We start from the raw sequence: 27,611 nt of genomic DNA on the forward strand, positions 1-27,611 counted from the left end.
GACTGATACCGGACATGGGTCTGTTCCCGCCGACTCAGTTAACAGAATGATCGAGGCAAGAAACTCGAAATCGGTTCTAAAAATCACGAGATTTGATTCCTTTTGCAGTTCCCCCTAGTGTCTAGAAGTGGAAGGATACGCAAACTGTTGTCAGAAGCGAAGGATTCGAAGGTTTCTCGAGTGAATCTGTCAGCTGTACCAGGTGGAGCAGAGGCATTCGAGACAGCTGCAAAGTTCTGTTATGGAGTGCACATCGAGATCACCCTGTCAAACGTTGCCATGCTGCACTGTGCAGCCCATTCCCTAGAAATGACTGAAGAGTTTGCCGAGAAGAACCTGGAGATGAGAACTGAAGCATACTTGAAGGAGAATGTGCTCCCAAGCATATCAAACTCGATATCTGTTCTGCAACACTGCGAATCGCTCCTACCCGTTGCAGAGAACATCAATCTGGTGAGCCGGATCATCAACGCCATCGCGAATAACGCGTGCAAGGAGCAGCTCACATCTGGGTTGTCCAAGCTAGAGCATAGCTTTGCTTTGAAACCGGTGGAGAGCATGGAGGCAGAGCTGCCGTCAGACTGGTGGGGAAAATCGCTCGCTTTGCTTGGTCTCAGCTTCTTCCAGCGCGTCGTGTCTGCTGTGAAGACGAAGGGTCTGAAACAGGATATGATCAGTCAAATCTTGATAAATTACGCGCATAATTCTCTTCAGGGCCTTCCTCTCCGGGACCCTCAATTGGTTAAGGGAAGCTTGTTGGACATGGAAGTTCAGAAGAAACAGAGGGCTATCATCGAAGCCATAGTCAGTTTGCTGCCAACACAGTCGAGGAAGAGTGCCGTCCCAATGGCATTTCTCTCGAGCTTGTTGAAATCTGCAATGGCAGCATCGGCATCTATTTCTTGCAAATCGGATTTGGAGAGGAGGATTGGGTTGCAGCTGGACCAGGCCATTCTCGAAGACATACTAATTCCTGTGAATTCAAATGGAAACAGCCACAGCCACAGCCACAGCCTCAGCCTCATGTATGATACAGATTTGATTCTGAGGATCTTTTCCATTTTCTTGAACTTGGACGAGGACGATGACGATGAGGACAGTCAGTTGAGAGAAACAGAGATGGCGTATGACTTTGACAGCCCGGGATCTCCTAAACAGAGCTCCATCCTTAAAGTATCGAAGCTACTGGACAATTACCTTGCAGAGATTGCCCTCGATCACAGCATGGCGCCATCAAAGTTCATAGCTCTGGCAGAGTTGCTCCCGGATCATGCTCGCATAACCAGTGATGGATTATACAGGCAGTGGATATCTTTCTCAAGGTGAGTGACTCTTAACTCTTTCTCTGAGCACTAAGCTATAGCTGCCATAGAAATTTCAATTTCAAGGCCCTTTAACACCATGCTCTGCTTCAACCAACAGGTCCATCCAAATATGAAGGACTCCGAGCGCAACAGACTCTGCAAAACGATCGACTGTCAGAAGCTATCGCAAGAAGCCTGCAGTCACGCAGCCCAGAACGAAAGGTTACCCGTGCAGATGGCTGTGCAAGTGCTCTACTTCGAGCAAATCAGGCTTCGCAATGCAATGAACGGCGGCCACAACCACTTATTCTTTGGCTCCATGCACGGCGGCCAGTTCCCTCAACGCTCAGGGAGCGGGGCAGGGAGCGGGTGCATCTCGCCGAGGGACAACTATGCGTCGGTGCGGAGGGAGAACAGAGAGCTGAAACTTGAAGTTGCGAGAATGAGGATGAGGCTGACTGACCTGGAGAAGGACCATGTGTCCATGAAACAGGAGCTTGTAAGGTCACATCCTGCCAATAAGTTGCTCAGGTCATTCACCCGGAAGTGGAGCAAGTTCAATGCCCTGTTTCGGGTTAAGCCAACCGGTGGGAAGGCTAATTCAGAGACTCCATCCATGTTCCAGAAGAGAAGGCATTACTCTATATCATGAATCCTTATCATGATATATATATATATATATACACACGTGTTTCTTCTACAACAGATGAGTTAGTGTATAGTAGTATGAAGTATTGGCGATTATGATCTGATGTAAGGTTAATGGTAGAAGAGTTGTTGATTATTGTCCCACAAAGCAATGCTGGTGGCCATGTTTGGGGGGGAAATCAGCAGCCTCTCGCTATGTTGTTGAGGCCTGGTTGGTAACCGGGAACAAAGAACACCAAGAGAGTTTCAAGGGTGAAAGAAAGCTTATGACGAACATCAAATTAAGCGTTTATTTGTTTTCAGTCGGGCTCGTATTTTTGCTCCTTTTACTTTTATTTTCTTTTGTATGACTATTTAATTTTTTTTATTATTTTAATTATATTATTAGACTCGTATTTTTAAGTTAATTTAACCTTTATATTTTAACTTTTTTTTTATGAGACAATCTAAACTTTTTGTAATTTTTATTATATCGTTATATATATATATTAATTAATTTAACTCTTATATTATAATGTATAAAAAATAAAGTTAAATAAGTTAATTTAATTTTTTTTTATCCATCAAAATATAAGAATTAAATTAATCTAAAAATATAAAAAACAGATATATAATCGAAACAATGGACAATTCAAATTTATCAAATGAAAAAAATATTAAATATATAAATTAAATTGATTTAAAAATATAAGTATAAGAGTATAATTAAAATAAATAAATAAAAATACAAAAAATATAAATTTGACTTTGTTTTTTAAAGTTACAACTGATATAATCCACTCAAATCTTCTGAGCAATTCAGATCTAGCAGCTGTGGATTTAAGAACAGAAAACCCAATGTTTCGCACTCCAATGGCATCTTTGAGACCATTTTTACGCCTTTCCTTAGGACCCTGTTAACTATTATGGATGAAAAATCTGTTGGACTTGGCCAAAAACAAAGTAATTATGTACCAGATCACATCACAGTCAAATGGTAACAATTATATGCATATAATAGGGCAGTAAAATGAAGAAATACAAAATCCATTAGCACATGGATGAACCAATAATCAGCCTATATATGCATGTTGTCACAACTATGCGGCTACGGCTTACCAACCCAATTTCACCATTTGCCACAGGCAAGTATCGATCACATCAACAATTGAACCAGAAACGGTCATTTCAACAAAAAGTTTCTGTTCAAGATAATGTTACATATATTAAGGTAAATATGCAAAAAGGTAACCTTTAGCAGATATGGTCACAGTATCATCATCTATTGGGTTAAACTTGGGACCACAGAGTTGTAATGCTCGCCAAGGCCAAATGCATGCCTATGGTATGATAACATGATACCCGGATTAGAACAGCCAATCTCGTTATCAGATTTGTACTCCTTCCCCATCTCCACGTCAGGGAAGGATCCTGAAAAGATCATGATGTGTTTCTTCAGGCAATGAGTCAAAGCACCGAGCTCCAGTTGTCCCCCCCAAGCTGCGGTTGTCTCCACTTCCCTACAGTAGCTCTCAAACCTCTCTGCAAGGGAATTATCAGAATCCCCTTCTGCCAAATTCTCTGACAGGAAAAATGGGAGGAATTCAGATGCATGCTTCCTCATATAAGCAGCCACCATTTCTCGTAGCTCTTGGTATGTGTAAGGAGAGCAACCTCCTGAGAGAACAGCGAGCTGGTCCTCAACAGCGCGGTACAGGCAGTGACCATCTGGCTTTATTTCATTGATGGCCAATCCGAGGGGCTCAAGCTTTTTTTCTAACTCTTCATTTTCAATCATACGATCACTCACAATGTTGTTTTGCTCTTCTTGTATTCTCTGCTCTCTAGCTGCTTCTTCTTGGGCTCTTTTTCCACGCCTTCTAGCACCCTTACTGGGTTTTGAATGTTCAGCTTGACTGGTAACTGAAACCCCAGCTATGGCCTTCACCAAATTGTCAAGGTTTGCCTTGTCATTGCCATTACTAGCGCTATAGCCCAAAGAAGCAAGTTCTTCTGCATGTCTTTCTTTGAGTTGTGCAGAAAGTCTAGAGATTTCTTCTTCAACCTGCTTCTTTTTAGCTTTCTGCTCAGCCTTGCTACCTTTAGCTGCCGCCTTCTTCAGTGCAGTTTCTTTGTCCTGCAGCTGGGAGATTTCTTTCCTGCATTCAAATAAAAACGTTCTTAAAGAATACAAACAAAAAATGCAAGAAACTTTTTAATTAAATAACTCCAGGAAGTGGATGGCTAAATATTTTTAGATCATGGATGCTGAAAAATTATTCAGGGTCCGGTTATTCCCCTAATCAAAACTCCAATTTTGTGCCTAAACATTGCTCCCTCAAGCCAAAAAGTTATGTTACCATGATGTTATTACCATAAGTAACACAGTATGAAATAGCCAGTTCAGTCTCCAGCTTGGTCTCTCATGGATGAACTAGCCAAGCACTTTGAACTATCGACCAAGTATTCCAATATTTCAAGGCCTTTTCAGTAGCAAGAGATCATACTGATCAAACTTTGGAAGCAAAGACCTGACCTGACATTGTAAGGCCTGTTCAGCTCTAGAAAAAGAGGCCAGATGGCTCAAAAAGGCATTTTGTATCCTACAGGATGAAAGTGGAATACGATAACATTTGAAAGTAAGTTTTAGTTGGCAATGAAAGCATGTATCTCCATTCTTCATAACTTTCCTCGGACAAAGTACACTTTTATAAGGGAATAAAGTAGCTCATGAATTGGTTTAGCGAGCTTTTCAGTTGGACCCAAAGGAGTTGCCAACAGGAGCACCTTCATGGTTTTTGCTAATATATTCAGTTTTATAATGTTAGTTTTATTTTTACTTTCTTGTCTTTTGAAAAATTGATAATAATAGTTTTGTTTTTCAGTTACCCTTTGTTTTTCAGTTTATATTTCCCTTGATGTAATCCATCCAATTGGCAGGGGAAGAAAGAACTGTCCGAAGTTGTTTACTATGCACTCATATTGCATGAATACTGAAACAAGCAGAAAACACTATCTTGCTTGATTAAATCTCACGGAAAAGAGCAGAAAATATATACACAATACATCCTTATCTTTTCTCCTATAAAGTAGGAGATGAGATAGGATTTTATCTCCTAAATATTAGGATATTCTATCTCCTAACTTATAGAGACTAATTTAAACTTTAAAATACAAGACTAAAGGCCTTATCCATTGGTTATCAATCTTCAAATCTGAATTTCTCTTCCTCGTCCAACACTCCCCCTCACGCTGAGGAGTAAAAGCACGTCATCCCCAGCTTGCCAACTAGAAATTCAAAACCTGGTCTTACCATTGCTTTGGTGAGCACATCTGCTACTTGATCAGTAGTAGGAATATAAGACAAGACTATCCCTCCTTCTTCAATCTCTCGTTTTATAAAATTTTGGTCTATCCTAACATGTTTCATGCGATCATGTTGGATAGGATACTTCCCTATGCTTATTGCTGACTTACTATCACTGTATACCCTTGTAGGTTGAACCAAAGGTATCTTTAGGTCTCCAAAAAAACCTTTCTAGCCAGATTACTTCACACATTCCTTGAGCAATAGTTCGAAACTCTACCTCAGCACTACTACGGGCTACCACTGATTGTTTTTTACTTCTCCATGTCACCAAATTTCCCCACACCTTGGTACAATATCCGATTGTTGATTTGTTGTCTTCACTTGATCCTGCCCAGTCTACATCCACAAACCCCTCAACCCCTTTCCAGGCCAGTCTTCTGAAACATCAACCCCTTTCCAAGGGTTCCTTTTAGATATCTTAGCACATAAAACACGGCATCCATATGTCTTTGTGTAGGAGAATGCATATATTGGCTTATTTTACTTACTGCGTAGGCTATGTCAAGCCTAGTAAGAGACAAGTAAATCAACCTCCCTACCAACCGTTGGTACTTCTCTTTATTCACAGGGACATCATCTTCTTCTTCTCTTGATTTCCATCATTTATCTAATGGAGTTCCAGTGGGTCTACAAGCCATCATCCCAGTGTCCTCTAGCAAATCTATGGTGTACTTCCTTTGTGAGATAAATAATCCTTCTCGGCTTCTAGCAACCTCCATACCTAAGAAGCATTTCATAAGCCCGAGATCTTTGACTTCAAATTTGGATTTTAGCTGCTTCTTTAAGGTCTCAATCCCTTGTATGTCATTACATGTAACAATTATATCATCAACATAAATAATTAGAATAGATTTCCTTCCATTTTCTGAGAATTTTACAAATAATGTGTGATCGGCTTGTCCTTGTTGATACCCAAATTGAATTAAGGTCATGCTGAACTTTTTGAACCAGGCCCTAGGTGATTGCTTCAACCCATATAGAGATTTCTTCAGCTTGCAAACATTGCCTATACCAGCCTCCTTTTCAAAACCTGGTGGTACTTTCATGTATATTTCCTCATCCAAATCACCATTAAGAAATGCATTTTTAATATCAAACTGATATAGTGGCTAATCTAAGTTTACAGCAATTGAAAGAATTACCCAGATCGAATTTAATTTTGCCACAGGAGCAAAAGTCTCCTCATAGTCTATCCCATAAGTTTGAGTAAATCCTTGGGCCACCAATCGAGCTTTATATCTTTCCACACTGCCATCAGCTTTATGCTTCACTGTAAATACCCATTTGCACCCAACTATTTTCTTTTCTAAGGGGCTTCTCACTATATCCCATGTTCTATTATCCACTAATGCCTTCATTTCCTCCATAACAGCTGCTTTCCATTTCAGATCCTGCATTGCTTCTTGAACATCTTTTGGAACAACTATATTGTCAACTTTAGCAATGAAACCTCTGAACTTAGGAGATAACTTAGCATAAGTTAGATAATTTTTGATAGGATATTTTGCATAGGATCTTACCCCCTTCCGCAGGGCTATTGGCATTGCCCAATCTAGCCCATCCTCAGGAACTGCCTCACTGTTAGCATCATGTGTTGGTCTGAAGGTTTCTGTGCTATATCTGGTTATTTCCTTTCCAAAGCTACAGTCATCCTTTGATGGACCAGCTTTTGGTAGAGATGATTGGCATTACTGCTGCTCCGTTTGGTTCCTTGGTCGTCGGGAATAGACAAATTTAGGTTCAGCAACTCAGTTAATTTGTGGCTGAGAGGAAAACTGACCAAAACAATGGTCAGATGTTTCTAAATCAGCTGATTTTGACTCAGAGGCTGTTTCAAGGGCTGCTAGAACTGTTGTAGGAAGGGATGGGGTTGCTGGAACTGTTTCAGGAAGGGATTCCACTGGCAGTGTATTGTCATAGGTAATGATTTCTCCTCCTTGAGAATACACTGGCAGTGACAGTGGAGAGGGTATAGGCACAGATGGGTTGAACTGATAGAATGAGATATTTTCATAAAATGTGACATCGGTGGAAATGTAATACTTATGGGTCATAGGGCTGTAACACTTGTATCCCTTTTGGATAGGTGAATAACCAAGGAAAAGACATTTTAGGGCCTTGGGATCAAGCTTAGTCTGAGATGTGTTGTGGTTGTGAACATAGACAACACAACCAAACACCTTAGGTTCAAGAGATTGTAAGAGAGGAGCATGAGGATATATAGCACAAAGGGTCTCAAGGGGTGTTTGGAATTTCAATGTCTTGGAGGGAAGACGATTTATGAGATAGACAGCCGTAAGAACAGCCTCCCCCCAATAGGAATTAGGGACATGAGTGGTGAACATCATAGCCCTAGCAACTTCTAAGATATGCCTATTTTTTCGTTTGGCCACTCCATTTTGTTGTGGTGTGTATGAGCAAGAACTTTGATGCAAAATCCCATGGTCAAGAAGGTAATTATTTATGTCATGAGAAAAATATTCCCTCCCATTATCAGTCCTAAGAATATAAATAGAGACTTGAAACATGTTCAAGACAAACTTGTGAAACTGTTTAAAAATATTGCTAGCTTCGGATTTCTCTTTCATAAGATATACCCAACAAGCTCTAGAATGGTCATCTATGAAAGTTATGAACCATCTAGAGCCCGAAACATTTGGGAGTTTAGAAGGACCCCAAATGTCACTATGAACCAAGTGGAATGGGGATGAGGGTTTATACGGTTGAATGAAATGATGAGCTTTAGATTGTTTAGCAAGAGTACATAGCTCACATGAAAGATTGTGATCTTTATTAATGAAGAATTGAGTATACAAAAATTTTAGGTAAGGGACACTAGGATGTCCTAAACGTTTATGCCATAACATAGCCTTGGCAATTGAATTAACATTTAGAACAACTTTATTTGAACAAAATGGGTTTGAAAGACTTCCTTTCAACCAATAGAGACCATCCTTAGCTTCAGTACTGCCAATCATCATCCCCGAGACTTGGTCCTGAAATAAACAACAAGATGATAAGAAGATTACTTTGCAGTTCATGTCCTTGGTAATTCGATTTACAAACAACAAATTGTAGCTTAATCCTGGTCCATATAGGACTGAATTGAGTTTTAAGTTAGAGACACAAACTTTCCCAAGTCCTAATGCAGGTGCAATAGACCCATCTGCCATAGATATCTCAATCATTGTTTTACATGGCCTATATTCAGTCATACAATCCATAGAACTAGCCATATGATCGGATGCTCCAGTATCTATTATCCATACATCCTTAGGAATCTGTTTTGACATAAATGAGCAGTGAGGATTACCTTGTAAAGCAACTGATCCAGTAGGTTGATGATTAGAAGACCCGATTGAGTTTGTACCTTGGTTTAGCAGCCTGTATAGGGTTTGGATTTGTTCCTCTGACAGATTTAGATCTGTTTTTTATCCCTTTTCCAAAGATTTTGGTCCACTGTCTCCGGATGTGGCAGTCATATAAGCTGATCTGGTGCCTTCTCTCTTATTCTTTGGTTTCCAGTTGGCTGGTTTGCCATGGATCTTCCAACATGTCTCTCTTGTATGATATGGTCTTTTGCAATAATCACACCATTGCTTCTCTCTCCCAGCATCTTTTTGAACAAAATCTCCTTGTCTAACAGTGGCTAGGGCAGACTGTTGATGGGATAGGTCATCAGCAGATTGAAGCATTACTTTGCGTCGGTTTTCTTCTCGCCTAACTTCTGCAAATACTTCTCTTAAACTGGGCAAAGGTTTAGTACCTAAAATTATGCCACGCACTTCATCTAAATCACTGTTAAGTCCATGGAGGAAATCAAATATCTAGTCTTTTTCAACCATCTTATTATACTTAATGCTATCAGCCACATTTTCCCAAGTTATAGTATAGAATAAATCCATCTCATGCCACAATTCAACCAAAGTATTAAAATAATCTGTAACATTCAGATTACCTTGCCTAGTATTTCTTATGGTTGACCTGATTTCAAAACTTTGAGATGAATTTTCCAAATCTGAGTATATCTCTTGCACCGAATCCCAAATCTCCTTGGCTGATTTGTGAAAGAGGTATGTCCTTCCAATCCTTGGCTCCATGGAATTTATCAACCAAGCCATAATGGTTGAATTTTCTGCCTCCCAAGTTCCATATGTGACTGCTGTCGGTGGAGGAGCAGGGGTAGCACCGGTTAAATAGCCTGATTTTCCCTTTCCCTTTATCACCAATAAAACGGATTGAAACCATTCCCTAAAATTACTCCCATTTAGCTTATGGTGAGTAATTTGCAATGGATGGTTGTCAATTGAATGGCTGGACAGGTTTGGGAAAGATTGAGAGGTAGCCGAGGGATGAATTGCACCTAGAGAACTGGTGGCTGAAGCTTCTGTGAGACTAGGGTTTTGATTTGTATCGCCCATGATTTTGAGGAAACTAGCAATCGGCTGAGATAGACTAGAGATTTTTCCTTCGCTCTGATACCATGAAACAAGCAGAAAACACTATCTTGCTTGATTAAATCTCACGGAAAAGAGCAGAAAATATATACACAATACATCCTTATCTTTTCTCCTATAAAGTACGAGATGAGATAGGATATTTTATCTCCTAAATATTAGGATATTCTATCTCCTAACTTATAGAGACTAATTTAAACTTTAAAATACAAGTTTACAATATTTAAACTACAAGACTAAAGGTCTTATCCATTGGTTATCAATCTTCAAATCTGAATTTCTCTTCCTCGTCCAACAAATACTTTTATATTATTTCCTGAAAGAACAATATTTACAGAAACTACAATTTGATGCAAGCATGAAGGTAGGATTGGATCCAGATACTCTTTACCTCAAAAGAGCTACTCCATTTTTGGGATGTAAAGACATGACAAGGTTAAAAGTTATCAACTTGGTAGTTCCATTTTTGGGTATTAGGAAAGCTTTTGATTTTACTTGCCTAATTGTATGTGAGAACCCAATTTTTGTTTGTGCACCCTTACCCTTGTTTTACAAAAGTCTGTTTTCATAACCCTTGTTCTACAAAAAATCTGTTTTCATAACTCAAAATCGGTTATCTTTCAATCACAAAGGTGCAACCTAACCATTGCTAGCTGGCCTCACTCTTTATATATACTGGAAATGTAGAATTTTGACTTTTTGACATTTTTGGCAATATCAATACCTACCAAATATAAAACATCACCACCTCCCAATATTTTGCACAACGATATTGTAAATATAGCTTCTACAACAGCAGCTCATATAACCACTTCCCCTAATCCCAATTATACCTTCCAAAATATAACTAAACACATGTCAAGCAAACCTACAAGACCAACTCTGTTATGACCAGAAAATGCAGAGACACGTTACCTGTGCCTTGATAGCATTTCATCACGTGATTCTTGTTTCTTCTGAGGTAAGCTGTCTAGCATCTCTTCTTTTTCCTGTATGTCACCAGTTCCCTCCATCAAACCCCTAAAAATCTGGGGGGGGGGGGTTCTAATAAGTAAACAAAACTTGGTAGATATAGTAGCAAGGAACGAGACATTAGAAGATAAAATAAGGCATCAGAGAATAAAAGTAAAATATAGCAGGGTCCTATTTAGGGCTGTAAATGAGCCAAGGCCATAATGACTCAAGTTTGTTTGTTTAAGATTTTGCATGTCTCAGTCTCGGGTTAGTTTACACTTAACCATCAAAATGAGCTTAACTTCAAACAAGCCTTTTTATGACCTCTAAATTTAAATATTGCCTCTAGGCTCATTTAAAGCTCAAATCAGGAACATTCAAATTTAAAAAAAAAAAAAATGAAATTAACGGAAACAATATCCAAATATTACTAAATCCAAAAGGTTCGCATCTCTCACAACTAACAATTCTACAGTGATAAGTTACAAAGAATAATGAAAACATTAAAACATAACTTCAACGCAAAGGAATTGATGCTTCACCAATCTTCATATATGAAACAAAAGTCAAATGGTTCCTTTCTACATGGTGGGATAAAGGCTTGGTATGTTGTCCATGAAACAAATAGGCTATTGCTATAACGGCCCGTCTCCAGGAGCCCCCGCTAGCATAGAGGATTCGTGAGAGAGTCATTACTTAAATGATACCGAACAATAACACTACACTCTTGCTAAAATCATAATCTTTTTATCATAGCACATCTCATGATCATCTTTATTCATCACTTGGGCCCACCTGGGCTTACATGACCTGCACCTACCTCAAAAGCATAAAAGCATTATTCTATCCAAACAGTCGACACCCAAGACCTAGTTTCGGGAGAGCTTTGCACTTGCTATCATGACTCGACGGACTGGACCCAAACCCCGCTGAACGTACCTGTTATCACAGACGTTTCTCTTATCTAGAATAATGAAAAACAAACTTGAGTCACGAGACTCAGCAAACTCTAGAAAGAAAGGCTGAAGGGTACATACAAAACTCTTCCCATAACACCCCATGCAATTCATGCCAATGCAACGCCATGTCATACCATGCCCAATACCTGCCTTACTTCTAGATGCATAAACATATAATAAATTTCACATAAACGGTCATTGGGGCCCACATAAAACACACACTGGCACCCAAGTCCAACACACAAACCTGTTAACAGTCTTTTATAAGCTACCTCCATACCATTTCCCTTCAATGTCCATTCCTGTCGCTCACAACATAATCTGTTGCTGTGGGTCTCACCCCAAAGTCTTTATGTTGCCGTGGGTCTCATCCTAAGGTTTTTATGTCGCTGTGGGTCTCACCCCAAGGTCTTATCGTGAATCACGCCGCCGTGGGTCTCACCCCAAGGTCTTACCATGGCCACGTCCACCACCCATACTCCAACACTTAAAATCGCACATTCTCACCATGCAGTGCAACAAATACGAAATGCAACGGCTTTTGTAGCATAAACGTGATGACAAGGCCCCCATAAACCAAGCATCAGGCCATGCTACGCTCACATAGGAATACACACATGCAATATGCTCTAAATGTACCGGGTCACCTAGGGAACCCAAGTTGGCTCCTAGACCAACCAGGTCATGCAGATGCTCACACATCCCGTCACACACAAAACATGTCCTCACGTGAATGCAATCCCAAACCCTATGCAACACACACATCATGATATGCACACAATCAAAGCAGGAATCTGGTAGTACCAGCTTTTCTGGCCCGTCTAGCGCTTATCATAACAATCGATGACTGGCGCCCATACATCCAACCATCAACTGCCACGACCAACAATCGACAGTCAGTGGCTTTGTACCCCATACCCTTAAGACACACATAGACACTATTATCTTTATATCTTCCCAGCTTAACTTTACACAACATTTCTCCATAACTCTCTTCATGTACATAACCACATAACATCGTGATACCATTCTCATTCCTTCTCATTCACATAAAACCATCTCACATACATAATAAATTATTAATATAATCCCATTAAACCATAATCAACTTTTCTAAGAACCTAGCCCAACGGGTACGGCATCATTCCCAATAGAAGCGGAGCAATACAAGGCCCCGTGACGGACGTAATGAAAGACACCAAAACATCATTGTTTAACTCTTTCCATTAACAATAACCTCATTAAATAAATAAAAGTCGTAGGGTGGCTGCCACGCGGATTATCATTATTAGTGCGTGGAACTGAGTCACGGTGAGGGAGGGAATAAAATACGAGAAACTACAGAGACTTTCACGGAAAATAAATAACGCAAGGAGAGAGTTAGGAGCTTGCCTTTTAATAATAGATTCTCACCTTGCTCAGCCGCTGCACAAATTAACAACTTTTTTACTAATTATACTAAACACTAATATAAAGCCTATATGCGAATCCTCAATAATCTGATTAAATCGGTCTACAATCGAAGCTATTACGAGTATACGAGGCCACTAAAAATTAGAAAGTAAGGAGAGCTTGTCTTAAATGCCCACGCATCGCAAAATAATATTAACACTAAAATAAACCAAAATGCAGCCTAAAAATACAATTTTGTTTGTAGAAAATGTTTAATACAAGCTGATTAACCTACCTCGCCCCTCAAATCTTCAATTACACGGAGAAAAATTAATTTTCCTAATTCTTTTCTCCATTTCCTCCCTTCTTCTTGCTACCTCGCGTCTGCTTTCTCTCCCAAATGCTCTCTGTTTTGGCTTCTTTTTAGCTTCAATTGAAGCCTTAAACAACAAGCTAATCCCATGAAAAAATCGGCCAAAATACATGGCCAAATTGGCCTAAAAATTCGACCATAAATAGAGGATGAGAGGGCAGCAACACAGGCACACCAGCGCGCGCCACGTGGCCGCGCATTGGCCAGCACTGGCGCCCCAAAACGGCGTTGTTTTGGCTGCCCTCTGCTGTCCAAAATTATTATTTCTTTCCCCAGCCGCGCGCGCGCCTCCCTCAGCTCGATCCTGCGTCCCCCCTGCCTTCCTTGTGCCCGCGTGCCAGCTGCGCTGGCTGTTCCTTTGATAATATATACATGCCCCATTAATCTTAAAGGAATCTCACGACATTTTCTAAAAATTACATTTAAAACCCCATAATTTCTGGATATTAACACATACACCCCTAACTCTCTCTTTTTTCACTTATTCAACTAACACCCAAAGTTTCCAGAAATTTCACTAAATGAATTTATTTTACTATTTCCATAAATACTCCCAAATAATTTAATTAATTACCTAAATTTCCTATTTCCTCAAACAATATAAATACATATACTTTCTAAAATCTCCAAATATTCAATAATGACTTCAAATATCAAAATTAATACTATTATTTGTCTCCAAATTTTGGGATATTACAATTGCAGTGTGTGTTAGTTACACAATATAACTAGTGCATTACCTAATGCCATTTTTATATATCCATGGAACAAACAAACAAAATGGAACAGAGAACAGGTGCATAAACAAAATGAAATAGAAGATATGGAAATAAAAATGAACAAACAAACAAACGAGCCAAGTACAGTGCGGTCATGAACCAAAAAGCATGAAATGGAAGATATAGAAATGAAAATATAGCAGAGTACATGGACTTTAAGCAAAATTAAACCAAGAACAGAAATTTCACAAAAGGAAACAATTACGTTCCTGCTCTCTAGATTTTCTGTTTTTCTTTTTTCCAAAGAAGAATAAGAAGGCATTAAATATACAAAGAATGATGCTTTTCCTTCCCACCTCAATCTCAGGATGATGCCATGACTTCCAAACTCGCCTAAGAAGTTGTATCAGAGAGATTATGGTTGGAGAAAGTGGTTTAGGAAAGAGAGCAAGTGGCAACAAAGGGGAGGGGTAGAAAGCGGTAAAGGTGGTAGAGAGAGGGGTGAAGGGGGTAGGGTTGGGATTCTACTTTCTAACTTCCTTTTCCTTTTCCTTATAAAGTATAACTTCTATTTTTACTTTCCTTGATTTTAAAAACTATAACTTCTATTCTTTATCTTTCTTATCTTGAACTTTTATTTGGCAGTTGTCCATCATGATGCATGCAGATGAATAAGTTTAACATATAAAATTAGTATGTTTTAACTTTTAATATAACTAAATTTGAATAATATAAATAGAATGACAAAAAATTGTAAAAAACACACTATTTCAAAACAAACCTACAAAAGAGCTTATAAATGAATTTATAAGCAAGCCATGAACAAGCTTGTTCATGATAGAATCCTCAAGCTCAAGTAAACCAGCTTAAAAATCAAGCTCAAGCTGGATTAATAAATGAGCTTGAACAAGCCCAAATTCATTTGAGCTTCAAGCCATTTGTTAATGGCTATGTCCATTAGCTGTGCAGTCCTAGTACCATTTATTAGCCATGGATTAAAATTGAAGTAACATTGGATGTGCCAGTCAATTCTAAGCTAAGAGAAAGCATGGGCATGCCAACAAAGACATCAATTTGGAAACATGATAGGATAAGGACATGTGGAAAACAAAGAAATTTCATACTTGTATTTGGATTTTCTGTGACAATAATAGAAAACATACAAAGGATCAAAAAATGCTCACTGATTCAACATGCAAGATACCTTTCAATTTTTAAATTTAAGCATCAGGTTTTTTATAAAAATAATTATTTCATCATATGTTGTTATAACATAAATATAAAAAAGACTAAATTTAGTAATCTAGGAAAAACATATTAAGTACGATTACAACATAAAAAGGCAATCAACATCCAATATTCACCAATTATTACAGCCACCACCATAGGACGCGCTATGTGGCACTCTGATATGTACTCAATGTGTCTGGTGAGTTGTCAGCATTGCACACACCATGTAGCATGTCTTAACACATATTTGGACATAAAGAATGCAAGCTGATTGGATTCACACTGCATATTATTTTCCAGCACTCTTTTCCCCAATTACTGGTTTATATGGTGCAAGTATATTTCCACGGCAAAAACTATATTTCAATAAGGCTACAATTAAACTTTGCTATTTATTTAGTCGCATTCTAACAAAATAAAACGCTACAATGGCACTTCACAGTAAACGCTAATTATTACATTTTATTACAGCAATAATTTCTAATGATAAAAATAGCCAACAATCATGAAATATCAAGCTTAAGCATTTACTTTCTAGTTCTAGTTGAAGAGCAGAAAGTTCTAAAATAATATAAACCAAGATTAATCTAACCACAAATCTAAGTTGAATAACGTATATAGCATTCCACCAAGCCACAGTCCAAACATCGCAATATCGAAAACTTTCCATCACAATTAAACAGTAGACGTCGGTTTGTAAATAGTTGGAACTCACCCCAATGGCCTCACTTCCTCCCCGTCGAACAGATTAAAATCTTAAACAGCGAACCATGAGTCAAAATCAGAATCAGAACATGTGACCCTCCCTCCGAAATGCCAAACAGTACAAAATCCCAGATTTTAAGTTTGAAATTGGAACCGGGAGAACCTGAAAGCGCCGCTATCAGCGGTCGATTACAAGTCCAATTCACGGGAAAGGAAGAGAGAGTGCTGTGAGCTGTATAGTTCCTCTTCGATTTTTTATTCTAGGGTTTTGTTTGTATGCCAAGACGCGTAGATACATGTGTGTGTGTGTGTGTGTGTAGGAGAGAAAGAAAGAGAGAGAGAGAGGACCTGAAGAATCGATCAGCAAATCAATTTGGAGAAGTTGAGCTCTGCTCCTGACCAAGAATGATCTCGCTACTGCTATACCTTTAAAAACCCTACCCGTCCAGCCCTCTATGTCCATTTGTGAGCCAGCCATAACCTGTCCGGCTCTAGCGAGCCGGCCCTTCGAACCGGTTCACAATTGCATCCTCCCAGAACGGCTCTGCCGGTTTGAAAACCAGCCGCTCATTCCCTACTCCCAACTATAAAATACTATTTAAACATTGAGGTTGACATTTGTTAATAAAAATATCAAATTTATGTGTACAATTAATATTTTTGCATTATCCCACCATGTTAAAAAGAATCATTTCACTTTTATCTCAGAGTATAAGTTAAGCAGTCAGACAAGTGATATATCAATATCAATCTGGTAGATCGTGAATTCGATTTTCGCTCTATATAATAATACAAAATCTTATATTTACTTCTTTCTATGAATTCAATTTTCGCTCTATGCAATCGCTTAAATCATAATACAAATGAAATTAAGAACAAAATAATTAAAATCAGAATACAAATGATTTGACCGGAAGACAAGATCCGTAGGATGAAGTGACGGATGGTGTAGGCGAACGTCAACAGGGAAGTAGACACGACCCGCGTAAGCAAACAACCAAAGGGAAAAAGAAACGACCAGCGAAGGCGAGGCGTGGCGGATTTGGGTTGCTAGTGGCGACGACGTACAGTGGCAACGATGGCGGTGGAAGGCGCTACGACGACCAAAAAAAAAGATAGTGAGTCCACGATAGCTGGAAGAGAGAAAGAGAGTCGCGATCGACGACCAACAAGGAAGAGAGGCGCGATCGATGGTCGAGATGGAGTTAGATCTGCTCAGATCTGAAAAAGGGAAAAAGATAACGGTCGACAATGGCTGGTGATGGTGATGACCGTGGCAGGCGCGGTCGACGGTTAGGAAAGATCTGGGTTGTTGGAGCTTGGAAGAGATAAGGAAGATGGAATGCTTGAGGGAAATGAGAAGGCAAAGAGATGGGAGTCTAGGAGATGAAGTTTGGACTCTTTCGCTTCTGCACTGTGTGAGAAAAAACGTAGTTGTTTTTTATATTTTGAACTTTTACCCGTGTTTTTACTGAAAACAGCCAAAACGATTTTTTTTTTTAATTTCCTTTACAAAATTTTTATTTGTTTTCAAGAATGTGTTTTTGAAAATAACAAAAAGAACACGTTTTAAGTGTCTTAAAAAACTAAAAATAAAAAACGACACAAAAACAACAAAGAAAAATGGGCGTAACTTGCTTAATTAGGCCATTTTATATCAATGCCCACGAATTAGGATCAGGTCCATAGTTTGGGCAAGCAAAGCCCACCCAACTCACAATCCGGCCTTGGCCATTCGGGCACCCTACCCACGGGCTGGGCTGGCGCTAGCCAGGTTCCGTTTTTCTCTTTTTTACTTTTTTTAAGAATATTCAAAATTATATATATATGAATAATAAAAATTATTATAATATTCAAAATTTTATGTTAAATAATATGTTTATAAAATTACAAATACATTTATTAATGTATGCTTTTAAGCATTTCAATTGAAATAAAATATATATTTTATATAAAAAAAATTGCTCCAGTCTAACTAAAACCACTGAATTTCACTTTCAAATTCACATATTAATAAACATGATAGTAACATTTTTAAAAATATAAATACAAATAATAGAATTTATAAATCTAAAAAGTAACTAATTATGGTAGCGTTTGTTAAAATGAATAATATTTTTTAAACCAATATATGGAATGATCAAGATAAAATTAGAAAGTATTTTAAATTTTTTATCAGATTTTTTATTAAAAGGCAAATAGCAACAAAAAAAATTAAACATTTTCACAAATTTACAAATTTATCTAAACGTTGCAATTTTGACAATTATATCCCAACTGGTTCAATTAAGTGCAATGTTATCTAACACTTAAAATCAATTTGGAAGCTCTGTGTCATTGTTGATGTGAAACATCACCTGTCATAAAAAAAAAATATACGAGTGGAACTCACCTCACTCATATATATTTTTTTATGATAAGTGGCATATTATGTTAGTAATAACACATGTCTCCTAAATATTGATTTCAAATATTAGATAAATTTGTACCCAATTAAATCAATTGAGATACAATTGACAAAATTAAAATATTTAAATAAATTTGTAAATTCATAATAAGATTTATATTTTTTTTGCTATTTGTCATTTATTAAATATTTTAGAATGCACTAAAAATTACACTTTGTTAAGATATGTGACATATAGGCTATTTATTCTTATATGTAAAATCCTAGATAAATTTATCCCCAGATAAATTTATTTGTAAAATTCTACATAAGAAATCACATAATTTATTTTCAATAGGATTTTATTTTGTCTTTTAAAATATAATTAATTGTCTATAATAAAATCTAAAAAATTATAGAAAGTGAATACTTTAGTAGAAGTATAATATGGTGTATGCATATATAAAGATAAATGAAAGAAACAGAATCAGTTGAAACTAACAAAGGGGACGCCAGTTCCTTTGTCTCCTTTGTTGGTTGAACGAGTCAACGGATTGGATTTTTTGACCAACCTGCCACAAATGAGGCAAACCCAACCCCAAACACAACGGTCTAACCCATTAACCAACTTGGCCAACCCTAAACCAGCCACAACTATTGCCACCAACAACTACTAGTGACCACTATTAGCCAGAGATTTTCATGATCAAAATCTATCATTACAAAACACCAAGATAAGGGAGTTAGCATACACAAAAATGGATCAGATATAATAGTTGAATTTTCTTAAATCTGATTTTTAATTTTCAGTCACAATTGAAAAACGCATTGTCAATCGCCACTGGCCACTATGGCCAATGATTTTTGGGGATCAAAGGTAACCACCCGACACCCAAGGGCCTATCGACTAACGTACCCAAAAATTATCAAGATCCAACGGTCGAATCTCCGTAGATCTAAACTTAAAGTTTTGGTCAAGCTCAAATAGTGTGTATACGCACTGCTAGTCGCCACCGGCAACTGTGGCTGGTGGTTTCCAGCGATTAGAGGCAACTATCTGACACCCAATAGCCCATCGACTAACATACCTAAAAATCAGTAAGATCCAATAGCCAAATCTCAGTAAATCTAAGTTTAAAGTTTCGGTCAAATTGAAATAACGAGTATATATGTATATATCACGGATCCATGCTGAAAATCATTGTGGATAAGTTTAAAAAACTTACCTCTTTTTAGATTGAGGCCAATTGAGATGTGCGATGGATGGGAAAGAGAGAAAGGGTTGGAGTTGCTGCAATGCAGAATCGAGGAGGCTCGGCAGCATGGACGAGAGACGGCGAGCTTGATGCCCAAAAGGGAAAGAAGGGAAGCGCATGAAAAAAATGAGAGATAGAAAGATATGGTCAAAATGAGACGTGAGAGTGAGATAGAGAAGAAAGGTCACGTGGGCTTCTAACTTAGAATTGAAGGTATGTTTGTAATTGCCTCAATAGGTAAATTTGTAAGGATGGCCAAATAGCATTACTTTTATATCAACGCCCATGGGTCAGGGTCGGGTCCATAGTTGGGGCGAGCAAAGCCCACCCAACTCACAATTCGACCTTGGCCATTCGGGTAGCCTACCCATGGGTTGGGCTGGCGTTAGCCAGGTTTCATTTTTCTCTTTTTTACTTTTTTTATAATATTTAAAATTATATATATAAATAATAAAAATATTACAATATTCAAAATTTTATATTAAATAATATGTTTATAAAATTATAAATACATTTATTAATGTATTCCTTTAAGCATTTCAATTGAATTAAAATATATATTTTATATAAAAATGTCTAACTAAAACCAGTTAATTTCACTTTCAAATTCACATATTAATAAACATGATGGTAACATTTTTAAAAATATAAATATAAATAATAGAAATTATAAATCTAAAGAGTAACTAATTATGAGTTTATTCAAATGAACGAGATAAGGTTGAAATGTTTTTTAATCCAAATATAGAATTATTAATATAAGATTGAGAAATATTCTAAGATTTTTATTAAATTATTTATTAAATTTTTAAAAATACAATGAGAATTATACTTTTATGAGATAGGAGGCATATAGGTCATTTTTTCATATATAAAATCTCATATAAATTTAAATATTTGATGAGTTATCGAATAAATTTAACAAATATAATAAAAAAAATTATCTAAAATATTTTGCATGTTACACTTTTTTTAGCTCATGAATTAATTAACAAACACTAATGTAAAAAGACATCACAGTCTAAAGGAATTTCACACAATCATAGCTTTTGAAGATTTGCCTATTTTCCACATCATATGATAAGCATTAATGCCAAGCTTCGGATATGAAGGAATTTAAGGGAGCCTAAAAAAGAGGTTCCCAAGCATCCCTTTTTGTCAACCATATCAATTGCCAAGTCACTTGTGATGATAGTTGGTATCAATTATAGACAATTATTTAAGTAAAAGTATTTGTAAAAGGGGACAAGATTAGATTTCTCGATTTAATTTTTAATGTTCAAGTAAAAAAAAGCATTAACAAGTGATATATAGTAGGTAAGATAGTTTGATTAAATTCACCTATATAGATATTAATCTTTAATTAGGCGAGACAAAGATATTTGGTGTCTATTTTTGAGATCTTCGAAGTCAATAGTTATGAGCTTGATGAATGATTGTACTAATTGAGTTAGGTAATAATAAATATTCCAAATTTGTTATTTGATCCTCTAAAATTAAAAATTTACGAGTTAAATTTGTTAACTTATATTTTGGATCTAAGTTGGATAGAGAGAAAGTCACTATCTTATTTTACTTAGGGATGGGGATACATGACAGGTTGAGATTCGTTATTCTCCAAATGTATTTTAGTAATTTTATTATTTGGATGTTCCCTTGATGCATTTACCATTTTTTAATAAAAAAAATATTAATAATGAGACTGCATTAACAACTTTAGATTATTTATAAGCCACTTTAATAGATTTTTTGTACTAAGATATTTAAGAAAAGGTAAAATTAGGCAAAGAGCAAGGTCGGGGAGAGTTCATCGTTGTCCTGGAAAATTCACGCCTTTGTTCCGAACAACTACAATACTTTCTTGCTCCATCCCTTGAGTTAGCCTCATCTCTAAGATTGATAACTTTCATTTTTCAATTCCAAAAGATCCATAATCTTTACATAATTTCACTATTGTTCTCTCCTTATTCTTGTGATGCTACATTCTCCTTTATTTTTCTTGTCGGTGCAAATCATTAATGTACAAGTGTCACTAAAAATCTTATGATTAAGATTTCAAATAGTATTTTAGAATTAATTAAGTATAGCTTCCTATTTTACCAAGGGATCTCTAATCTTTGCATAATTTCACTATTGCCCTCACTTACTTAATTCCCGTGATGCCTCGACGCCGGTCGTTAATATACAAATGTCACTAAAAATGTTAATAAGTGAGAATTCAGATACTATTTCAGAATTAATTAAGTATAACTTGGCTGTCTTTATATATATATATGCAAAGTACAGTGAGCGAGAGTACTGAACCTAGCAAAAACAAAACTAGCAGAGTTAGACAGTTTGGCGGCAGGTGGATCGGAAGCATCTGCTAGAACCAGATAGCGCCGGCGTTGATGAGCATTTGCCGGAGAGACCCATCAACGTGGAAAGATATGACGTCTTTGGAGGAGCCCACGAACTTGCCGCCGATGAACACCGCGGGGACGGCGGGGTTACAGTTCAGCTTCTTGAGGGCCCTCTCCATTTCCCTGCCGGCGCCGCCAAACTGGTCGAGATCGTAAATCGCCGGGCTTGCTCCGAGATTATGGAACAGCGTCGTGATGGTGAAGCACATGTCGCAGGAGCCCCTCGTGAAGATCGCCGCCGCCGTCCTCGACGCCAGCTCGAACACCTTATCCATGATAATTAATCTCCAATAAATAATTTATTAATTCGACAAGAAATGCACGCAATGCAGCGGGAGAGAGAGAGACAGAGAGAGAACTGATACAAAGAGGGTTTCCAGAGTTCATATTTATAGCTGCAGTTGGACTTAATTAATTAATGGGATCGATGGAAAAGATACATCTAATTAAAGTGCAACTATACTTGTTGGTTTAAGGGTAATAATAATCAATGTTGTCGTTCGAATGTAATAATAAATTTTTTAAATAAAAAATTTGTTGTCAAACCACTCATATTTTATAAGAAAAAAGAAATGTCAGAAGACGTAGAAAAATTTTTGTTCAAATATTTTGATACTTAATTTAGACACTAAAATTATATTGAGATCAAATAATATTTATTATTAATATTCAAAGATCTACTAGAATTAAAATATTTATAGATAATGTTTATCATGATATTCTGAGATCTATTAGAATTATAATTATTTATAGATAACGTATATCCATTTCCTAGAACTTCCGGAGGGATTCTTAAGTGTCGGAGTTATCTCATTTGCGCTTTATTTGTAACCCCAAATCAAGGGAAATTTTATACATTTTTAGCCCAATAAGTTATTTTAGATTTTTTTAATATTTTAATAAATTTTATCTATAACACATCAAATATGATCCAAAAATATAATATACTGATACACAAATGCCATAAGAGTGCCATGTCCAAATAGTATTTTTATATCCATAATTAAAGAATAATATTAATTATTATCTCATAAGATATATTTATTATCTGACGATAAATAGATCATATTTTAAAATATATCATCCATCTTGTAACAAATAATAAAGTGAATTATCGTAACCCACAATTAAAAGGAAGAAATAATTATTAAAGTTGGAGGGGGGTGGAAAAGATCTTTGTTTGGATAAAGGAGAATGGCAGGGCGATGCTGATGATGGATGATGATATATGTTCCTGAGGGTGACTACTGACTACTATATCCGAAGGGCTATAAACAAGTTGACACTTAGCTTAATCAGCCATGGTATCGTCAACAGGCGTCAGGCGCCATACAAATCTGCCACCTCTTCCGGAGAATGGGATCCGTGGACGGCGGAATCATCCATGAATATCAAGACTTAGGTGTCGGGAAATAAAATGTTATTCCAACACGAAATTTATATCCCCAAATTCATATTTTTTATTATGTAGTTTCACAATTTTTTTTTTGCATGATCATTCTAATTTTTTGTTATTTCGATTACACATTTATATTTATATTTTCGACATAATTTATCTTATATATTTTGATATTTTTTATATGATAATATAAATTTTTCGTTATTTCGATCATTCTCATGTATATATATTTTCGAGTTAATTTAATTTTTATATTTTAAAATTAAAAAAAAATTAATTTACCTTTTCTTTTATGCATCAAAGTATAAAGGTATAAGTTGACTAGAAAATACAAGTACACTAGTGTAATCAAAATAATAAAGGTTTAAATTAATTTAACTCATATATTTTGATATTTTTTTATATAATAATCCAAATTTTTTGTTATTTCGATCACACTCATGTACATACATTTTCGAGTCAAATTTAACTTTTGTACTTTGATATTTAAAAAAAAAAAGAGTTCTCTTTAACTTTTCTTTTACGCATCAAAGTACAGAGGTGTAATTTCATTAGGAAATGCATGCAGGGGTAGATTCAGGGATAGATATAGAGAGAGCTGTCTCCAGATCCATCAGTGATTTCAGCTCTCTCTCTCAAATAGTCCAAATTTCAGGGAAGATTTGAGGGAGGATTGAGGCTGGCACGGGCTGCAGCCCGTGCTGCCCCACTAGATCTGCCCCCGAATGCAGGTATAGAAATATAATTGAAACAATAAAAAGTTTGAATTACCATACGAAAAAAAGATTAAAATACAAGAGTTAAATTAACTCAAAGATATAAATACAATGGTGTAATTGAAATAAAAAAAAATTCAAATGACTACTTAAAAAAAAAAGTAAAAGTATATAAGTAAATTTATTTTACACATTTAATTTTAATGTATTATATATTTTATTTTTACAAATATTATTTAAATTTAAGATATATCAAGATTAATTGTAACAAACTTTATATCCAAATAATCGAATATTGATATATATATATATAGATATACATAGATATATATATATATATATAGAGAGAGAGAGAGAGAGAGAGATATGTATGGATGAGCGGAAGGCATTTGATTTGGGAATCTGCAGTAGTAGCATCGATCATGAACAGGGAATGGTGATGGTGGGGGTGGGGGTGGGGGTGGGGGTGGAAGAGGATATATTCTTTCTCGCCTTATAGCTACCTCTCTTTTGGACAAAAAGCAGTCCTTTGATTCATTAATTCTCATGTCCCAACAACGCTTCGCATCGCCTAATGGTTAAGTAATAATAAATATATTTATTATATATTATTTTTAATATTTCAAATCATTCAATTAATTAAATACCGGACTTTTGTTCTTTTACGATAAACTCTAACGTTCAAGTTAGCGTTAGTTATTAGAGAGAAAATGAGCAAAATTAGCAAAGTAATGAGAAGAGTATGATTCAAAAATTCGTTTATCTATAATAAAATATAGCTCAATTTAGAATAACAATAATGTGATTGAAATATTTATTTGAAATATGACATCAAATCTATGCTATTGAGCCATTTTGAGGACCGAGTTCTTGGTGGTCGGATAGGGATGTGACGGCACTTGGTGAACTAAATGCCCTCCAAGTGTCTACTATGTAGGAGTCTTGAGATTAGTCCATGTGTCACGTCATTTGATCAATCTATATATTATTTTTTAATTAATTCATATGTTGTATCGAAATAAATAAATAGTAGGTGATTTAATAATTTTACTAATATTATTTAAAAATAAAATATATTTATTATTATTTAATTATTCTCTTGTGGATAATTATTAACAATATCCATATATATATAATGAATATATAAATTATGAATATTGATAGATAGAGGTCAACTTAATTTGTGGAAATATGCTGGTTGTCGATGCAGCGTTGTCATTGACGTTATCATGTAATTAGATATGCAAGAATCCATGCGTGGTCCGTCTCACACGTGCGTGCATGCTTACGAAAGGCTAAGGACAATAATAAGGGCAAATAAAAAAAAAAGTTAATTTTTTTTATAAATTTATCTAAATGTATAAATTTTATCAATTGTATCTTAATTATATATATAATTTTATCAAACATTTGAAATTAATTTAAAAAATGTGTGTCATTATTAACATGAAAAAATATATATATAAATGGGATCTATATATATAATTTTATTTTTTATTTTTTTATATGTGTACATATAAATCTCACTCATATATCACATACATGCCTTTTAATTGATTTCAAGTATTGGATAAAATTATATCTAATTGAATAAATTGGGATGTAATTGTCAAAATTGAAATATTTTAATAAATTTATAAATTCACTAAAAGATTTGAGCTTTTTTTTTTTTTTTGCTATTTTTCTTAATAATTATAAGGTTTCCCATTTTTACAAAACTAATCGTTAATTAAAAGGGCAAATGCATCACTTATATTATAAGATAGTGTTTGTTAATCAAGGTATAAGTTGAAAAAAGTGATATCTGAAAAGTATTCGAACAAAAGTATTTTTATTATTTTTATTAAATTTATCTGACAACTTACTAAAAAGAAGTTACGTGATTTATTATCTGGATTTGATAGATAAATTTATCTAGATGATGAGAGATAAATTTAATTTTTATAATAGATGAGAAAAAATTACCTACATGTTCTCTCATCTCATAAAGTGCACTCTAAGTGCATTATAAAAAAATTAACAAACAATTTGATAGAAATATTAGAATATTTTTTAAATTTATCTTGATTATGCTATATCTTGATTCAAAACATATTTTAACTTTATCTTCATACAATCTTATTTTATTATTTTTAACAAACGCTACCTACATAAATGGATGACACACGTGTCATGACATATATGTGTAAAAATTTTTTTTTTTTTTTTTTAATAACGTAGGAAACTCAAGGGGTTCATAATCACATATATTATTTAACTTGAACCATCTCATGCTCTCTAAAATTCATGGTCAGTCTTAATCGTGGCTTATGTGTACAAACATATTCATTGCAAGACAAAACCAATACCTAACTCTTATGATAGACACATGTAATTGTACAATATCACACATAAATATAATAGAACTCACGACCTCACAATATTCAAAACTTTCAAATGCATGCAACAAACCATCTGCGGTTGTGTGTATATGCTAGTGCACACGTGTTTGTATATATGTGTATATGTAAGTATGTTTGTGTATAGGTATGTATATGTATATATGTGTGCATGTATATATCTACGTGTTTTGTGTATATGTGTGTTTATTTATAGAGATATACATATATGTGTGTATGTGTGTGTAAATATGTTTGGACCAAAGAAAACAGCTTTTCCTATAGAAGACTCTACGCCCAAACAAATAAAGCTTAAATGAAAGTTTATTATGTGATATTTAACATTTTTAAAAAAATAAATAAAATAAAAAATTTATGTGATTAAATTTTGTTACTATAATTAATTTTTATTTTTAAAGCAAGATACACAAAAAATATTTAAAAAATACTTTCAATTAAGTATTTTTCTACTACTTCTCTATGTATATAATGAGAAAAATAATTTTTTCCCCTCAAATATAGAATTGCAAATGAACTAAGCCGTTCAGAAACTATTGCTTATTCAATTCGATAAAATTTGGATTGAGTTGGTAAACGAGTTAAATTTGAATATAACTTTGAAATTTAATTTGTAAACGAGATTAATATGAGTTTAGTAAAACTCAACTCATTAAGATTCACAAATAGATTCAATTAATAGCTTGTAAATAGACTAATGAATACGCTCGATTAGAAACTTGTGAACACGCTCGATTAAAAACTTGCGAATAAACTAGTGAACAACCTTATTTATAAATATTTTTTTTATGTTTTCTACTAATTAACTCATAATATTTTTTAATTGTTTGATCTATATTTAATTTTTTTTAAATAAAAGATTAATTTAGTGGTAGGGTTAATCTCTTAGGATAATGCAGAAGAACACGAATTCAAGAGTTTGGAATATTGCGAGATCATGGGTTTGATTATGTCTTCGTGCAAAAT

The 27,611-nt window shown here is 35.4% G+C and overlaps 4 protein-coding genes across 20 annotated transcripts in view; 1 reads left to right on the forward strand and 3 right to left on the reverse strand.

The window, feature by feature from the left end:
* The window catches only part of LOC127796392 (OVARIAN TUMOR DOMAIN-containing deubiquitinating enzyme 5-like), a 44,113-nt gene extending 27,598 nt beyond the window's left edge, over positions 1-16,515 (reverse strand). For 4 of the 12 annotated variants that reach the window (XM_052328508.1, XM_052328497.1, XM_052328509.1 and 1 more), the window contains exon 1: positions 16,439-16,494. The gene's annotated coding sequence lies outside the window, so the exon portion shown is untranslated. Of the gene's footprint in view, positions 1-16,100; positions 16,249-16,438 lie in introns of those variants that run through there. The other 8 variants (XM_052328511.1, XM_052328503.1, XM_052328513.1 and 5 more) reach the window with 5 other exon arrangements.
* On the forward strand, positions 15-1,956 carry LOC127798529 (BTB/POZ domain-containing protein At1g03010-like). The gene is made up of 3 exons (XM_052332151.1): positions 15-18; positions 119-1,322; positions 1,389-1,956. Exons 1-3 carry the CDS (start codon positions 15-17, stop codon positions 1,954-1,956), a joined length of 1,776 nt encoding a protein of 591 aa, XP_052188111.1.
* Positions 2,916-16,526, reverse strand: LOC127796394 (OVARIAN TUMOR DOMAIN-containing deubiquitinating enzyme 5-like). Of its 6 annotated transcripts, none has more exons than XM_052328519.1 (3): positions 16,439-16,526; positions 10,674-10,747; positions 2,916-4,090 (listed from the first exon to the last, which is right to left on the reverse strand). In XM_052328519.1, the coding sequence occupies exons 2-3, from the start codon at positions 10,733-10,735 to the stop codon at positions 3,214-3,216; spliced, it is 939 nt and encodes a 312-aa protein (XP_052184479.1). In that variant the 5' UTR covers positions 10,736-10,747; positions 16,439-16,526; the 3' UTR covers positions 2,916-3,213. The 6 variants fall into 6 exon arrangements, with proteins under 6 accessions (XP_052184479.1, XP_052184477.1, XP_052184476.1 ...); XM_052328517.1 differs by having other exon boundaries at positions 10,674-10,778; XM_052328516.1 differs by having other exon boundaries at positions 10,674-10,786.
* Positions 16,527-21,972: 5,446 nt separating this feature from the next.
* Positions 21,973-22,476, reverse strand: LOC127798031 (glutaredoxin-C11-like). Its single transcript, XM_052331308.1, has one exon. It carries the CDS (start codon positions 22,407-22,409, stop codon positions 22,098-22,100), a length of 312 nt encoding a protein of 103 aa, XP_052187268.1. The 5' UTR covers positions 22,410-22,476; the 3' UTR covers positions 21,973-22,097.
* Between the last annotated feature and the right edge of the window lie 5,135 nt (positions 22,477-27,611).

This window comes from Diospyros lotus, chromosome 3 (assembly GCF_014633365.1).
Source record: "Diospyros lotus cultivar Yz01 chromosome 3, ASM1463336v1, whole genome shotgun sequence".
Lineage (NCBI taxonomy): Eukaryota > Viridiplantae > Streptophyta > Magnoliopsida > Ericales > Ebenaceae > Diospyros > Diospyros lotus.

Bases quoted from the DNA above. Each gene is read 5' to 3' on its own strand.
- LOC127798031 (XM_052331308.1), bottom strand. From the start codon at position 22,409: ATGGATAAGGTGTTCGAGCTGGCGTCGAGGACGGCGGCGGCGATCTTC.
- LOC127796394 (XM_052328517.1), bottom strand. From the start codon at position 10,771: ATGGAGGGAACTGGTGACATACAGGAAAAAGAAGAGATGCTAGACAGC. The intron at 4,091-10,673 runs GTAACGTGTCTC...ATTTGAATGCAG, and splicing joins GAAATGCTATCAAGGCACAG to GAAAGAAATCTCCCAGCTGC.
- LOC127798529 (XM_052332151.1), top strand. The intron at 1,323-1,388 runs GTGAGTGACTCT...TTCAATTTCAAG, and splicing joins CAGTGGATATCTTTCTCAAG to GCCCTTTAACACCATGCTCT.